At 46.6% G+C, this 3,573-nt stretch overlaps 1 protein-coding gene across 1 annotated transcript in view; it reads left to right on the forward strand.

The window, feature by feature from the left end:
• Positions 1 to 3,573, forward strand: part of Dglucy (D-glutamate cyclase) — a 125,232-nt gene that overhangs the window by 71,324 nt on the left and 50,335 nt on the right. The window contains 2 exon segments of the mRNA XM_023719625.1: positions 299 to 374; positions 376 to 500. Coding sequence (XP_023575393.1) covers positions 299 to 374; positions 376 to 500 — 201 coding nt within the window.

Genomic DNA, 3,573 nt, shown 5'->3' on the forward strand with positions numbered 1-3,573 from the left:
TGGCTGGCATGTGGTGCTGGGGGATCGAACCGTGGTCCCTGTGCTTTGCCAAGCTTGTTCCAAGTAGGTGCCCCAGACCACTGAGCCATCTCACCAGCCCCGGAGACACCCGTTTAAATGAAACATGACTTAGTCGTGAGCCCACTTGTGCTGACTTGGTGCTAGCACACACTACAGGGATGCTGTTGGCAGAGGTGACATCCGGCCGCCATTGTGCCAATCCCCAGAGGGCAAGATGAGAACACCCTGGGCATGGAGGAGGCGTGCTGGCCTCAGTCCCTCCTGCTGTGTGTTGCAGATGCTCCACGGGCTTTCACCAGCCTGCCGGGTGGCACAGTGACAACCCATCTGAAAGACACAGTCTCCAGCCCAGGGTCTCACCCCTGAAACGGTTCCGGAAGTCCATCTCATTTCCCAGGATCCCTTGCACTACGGCATTGTGTCAGCTTCAGCTGTTCAAAAGATCAGAGAACTAGAGTTGATGGTTGCCAGAGACCCAGGTAAGAAACAAGGCATTTATATCTAATGAGCTGGAGAAAGTTATCATTCTTATAATGTTTAGTGGAAATGGCAAATGAGCTGCTAGGAGTGCAGCTCAAGGGTAGACGTCTTGCTGGGCAGGCACAAAGGTCCTGGGCTCCTGTCCCACAACCACAAAAAGAAAAAGGAAAAACAGCAGGATGTCAACTAAGTCTACAATATGATTTTTTAAAATGCTTATTGAATCCCAGAAAGTCTACAAGTGCATTCACCAAAACACCCCTATTTTTACTTTTAAAACAGAACACAAACTAGTAATAAAAAATTAGAAATGATACATAATTTCATTAAAAATAATATGAACTGGGCAGCATTTGTTATAGTGCATGGTGCTGCTTCAACTTAGTTGTTCAGATCACCAGATATACGCATGCAAAATTGGGAAAAGAGAGAAAAAAAGAGCTATAAGAAATTAAGAAAAGAAGGGCCAGGGGATGGCTCAGTGGAATAAGCGCTTGCCTGGCGAGCACAAGGGCCTGAGTTCAATCCCCGGTTCTGCCCCCAAAAAAAGAAATTAGAAAAGAGAAAGAAGGGAAAGAATGAAAAAAGGACAAAAAAATTAAGCATTAATTGCTCCTTCCCATAGACCAAAAAATCCATACAGTTATCCAAACTCTCCACCATATATGCATAGCTATCTCTCTCCTCCACTTCCTCTCCTGTCTGTCTTGTCATCTCAGTAATTCCTTCCTTTGGGACATGTTCATTCCCTTTTTACAGTATCCACTGTACCTTTCAGATTTTACTCTTTGGGTTCTTACACTAGAGAGAGAATACAATATTTATACATGCAGGTCTGATTTATTTCACTTCAGAGTATGAAGTTGTTTCCATTTACTGATGAAAGCCTCAAATTTATCCTTTTTTATAGCTGAGTAATACTCCATTGTGTAAGAATGCCACATCTTCTTTATCCATTTCTTAATTGATGGGCATTTGGGTTCCTTCCAAGATTTGGCCATGACGAATTGCACTGCAGTAAGCATGGGTGCGCCTGAGTCACTGCGGTGTGGTCCAAAACGCTCCTGGGGTGGCCTCTGGCAGGCGGCACTAGGGGTGATTTTTCTTCCTTCGCTTGCTTGTTCTAAGAGTCAACATTAATACATGAAGAAGTCTGAGGGGCGAGCTAATAAGCTGGGCACATTGCCCAGCACTAACTGGGCAAGAAAAGAGGGAGGGCGGCTCCAAGGTGGGCAGGAGCCACCATCTTTTAAAAATCCGTATATTGGAGGTAGGGGATGAGTCTCACTCACGGTGAGATTGCTTCTCTGGCATGCATGAGGCCCTGGGTTCGATCCCCAGCACTGTCAAAAAAAATTATCTGTGTATTTAACGATCTCCTCATTTTTCCCTTTTATGTCATTTATCTGAGGTTAAGCCTAAAATTGTTTTGTTTCATTTCATTCCATTTTGTTTCATCTGGGAAGCAGCCGTAGGTGTGGAGGGCTCATTACTTCTCCTTGGGCGAATCCCAGTAAGTAGGCCAGTGACAGCCTCGCAGCAGTTTGTAGCCAGCACGTGCATTCTATTTTGCATCGCAGGAAAAGGAGAGCCTTCCTTCACTTTGCAAGCCATTGGCTTCCTGGGCATGCGACAGGGCTCACAGGATCACCGCGGGCCTGCTGGTCCCAGTTAGGAGCAGGTTTGCTCCAAGCTGCTTGAGCACTTCTAACTCGTAGCTGCGTCTACGTTTAGGAGCTCAGCGTCTACCTGAGGCCACCAGCAGAGGGCGCTGTTTCATCCACTGTAGTGCGTGGCACAGTAGTTCCGTGGTGGTAGGTGTCCGGGAGAGCATTAGGGTCGACTTTGCTCATCGGTCTCCTAGCGATTGTACATCCCTCCCAGGGTTATAGCGAGTAATAGCAACAATAGCTGTCATCTAGGAAGATCCACTCTGTCAAACATCCTGCTAGAAGCACTTCCATGTTTCATTCTAAGTTTTCCCAATGGCTGAAATAGCTCTTACTACTTCACTCAACACATAAGAAAACTGAGGCAAACAAGGTTAAGAAACTTCTCCACCCACAAATCTAGTAGACAGCTGGGGCAGCACTTGACCCCAAACAGAGCTGCTTAGTGACTGTTGAGTGAGAACAATGTCTTGTAGAGTACTGGAGTAGACAGCCTGGGGGTCCTCTAGGGGTGACCTCATAGTCAATAACCCACCAGAACAGAACAGCCTTAGAAATGGGTGCTTCTCGCTCCTGGTAACAGGACTGGCATTTGCTAAGCTTCCTGCTAAACCGCTGGGCACAGCTCTTTGCCTGATTTGTTCATTTGTTCTGCAGAAAATATGGCTTCCTTTACATACAAACACGCAGTAAACATGGACCTGCACCCACCACAGACATACCTGGGAGAATGTTCTTGTGGAAGCTATCCATAGTCACTTCCATGGCTGAGCTCCTGGGTGGGTGCTTTACATTTTTTCCACAATATTTTCTTCCTCACAAGTGGTCTTACCCAAGCTGGTGGATCTCCCACAAGGCCCAGAAGCATGCGGGAGAATGAATTACTCTACCACGAGATTAAGCTTCAAAAAGAGAACTGGGAAGTAAATTTACTACCCAAGTCCACGCACCCATTGCTAAATAAGAATGATCTGAGAGGTCAGACGCAACGCACTCGCCTGTCCAGGTTCCTGCAGTCGGGGGGCCAAGGCCGAGGCTCGAGCCGCACGCTCAGGCAGATTCACAGCTGCCTGGAAGCACCAGCTTCATCTACTAAGGGCTCCCGTGAATCCTCAAGAACAAGAAATGGTTTTGTTTCCCACTCTATTAAATAAGGACAAGATTAACGACAGCGTGGTTGTCCTGGGCATTGCTTACCGGGTGTGGTAATGGGACCAGTGAGACATTTTTAAAGAACATTACTTTGCATTTCAGTGCCTGGAGCAGAGAGAGAGAGAGAGAGAGAGAGAGAGAGAGAGAGAGAGAGAGACAGGCAGGCACATATATATATGCACTTATTATAAAAATCATAAATGTACATACAGCTTCCAGTTGATGAAATTCTTTGTCCCTTCTCTCCACT

Source organism: Octodon degus, unplaced genomic scaffold (genome assembly GCF_000260255.1).
Source record: "Octodon degus isolate 3935 unplaced genomic scaffold, OctDeg1.0 scaffold00070, whole genome shotgun sequence".
NCBI classification, from domain to species: domain Eukaryota; kingdom Metazoa; phylum Chordata; class Mammalia; order Rodentia; family Octodontidae; genus Octodon; species Octodon degus.